Source organism: Sinocyclocheilus grahami, unplaced genomic scaffold (assembly GCF_001515645.1).
Source record: "Sinocyclocheilus grahami isolate Dianchi unplaced genomic scaffold, SAMN03320097.WGS_v1.1 scaffold224.1, whole genome shotgun sequence".
Classification (NCBI taxonomy): Eukaryota; Metazoa; Chordata; class Actinopteri; order Cypriniformes; family Cyprinidae; genus Sinocyclocheilus; species Sinocyclocheilus grahami.
In genome coordinates this window covers 496,240-496,601 of record NW_015505403.1, presented here as the reverse complement: position 1 = coordinate 496,601, position 362 = coordinate 496,240, and the positions used below count along the sequence as shown (strand labels likewise).

Below are 362 nucleotides of genomic sequence, written 5' to 3'. Positions count from 1 at the left end.
TTCCTATATCACAGCTCAATGTGGCTTTCATTTTGCACTGAGGTGTTAGGTTTGTGGTCTTAATGGAAGTAGACTATTCTCCCCCATGTATGATGTAATTGATCATATTTCTTGTAAATTATGTTAGGTGTGAGAAATCATTTAAGAGCTTAGTCAAACTGGCTAACGCTGCCTGTGGTTAGATCTCTGAAGGTCAATTCACACTGCATTAAAAGACACCAACCAAAGTAACGGTTGGGTTTTGTCTGATCGGCGCATTACCCATGTTGGCGATGATCGGCGCTTGTTTTCGTCGATTGAACCAAACCATTTGTCGCTGTTAATAAAAAATAACAATTGGTCCCTCGATATTTTCTTTGCCA

General features: G+C 39.8%; 1 protein-coding gene across 1 annotated transcript in view; it reads right to left on the bottom strand.

The window, feature by feature from the left end:
* LOC107596895 (granzyme B-like) overlaps nucleotides 1-265 on the bottom strand; it is a 4,262-nt gene extending 3,997 nt beyond the window's left edge. Inside the window, exon 1 of the mRNA XM_016287752.1 lies at nucleotides 262-265. Coding sequence (XP_016143238.1) covers nucleotides 262-265 — 4 coding nt within the window. The remainder of the gene's footprint in view (nucleotides 1-261) is intronic.
* Between the last annotated feature and the right edge of the window lie 97 nt (nucleotides 266-362).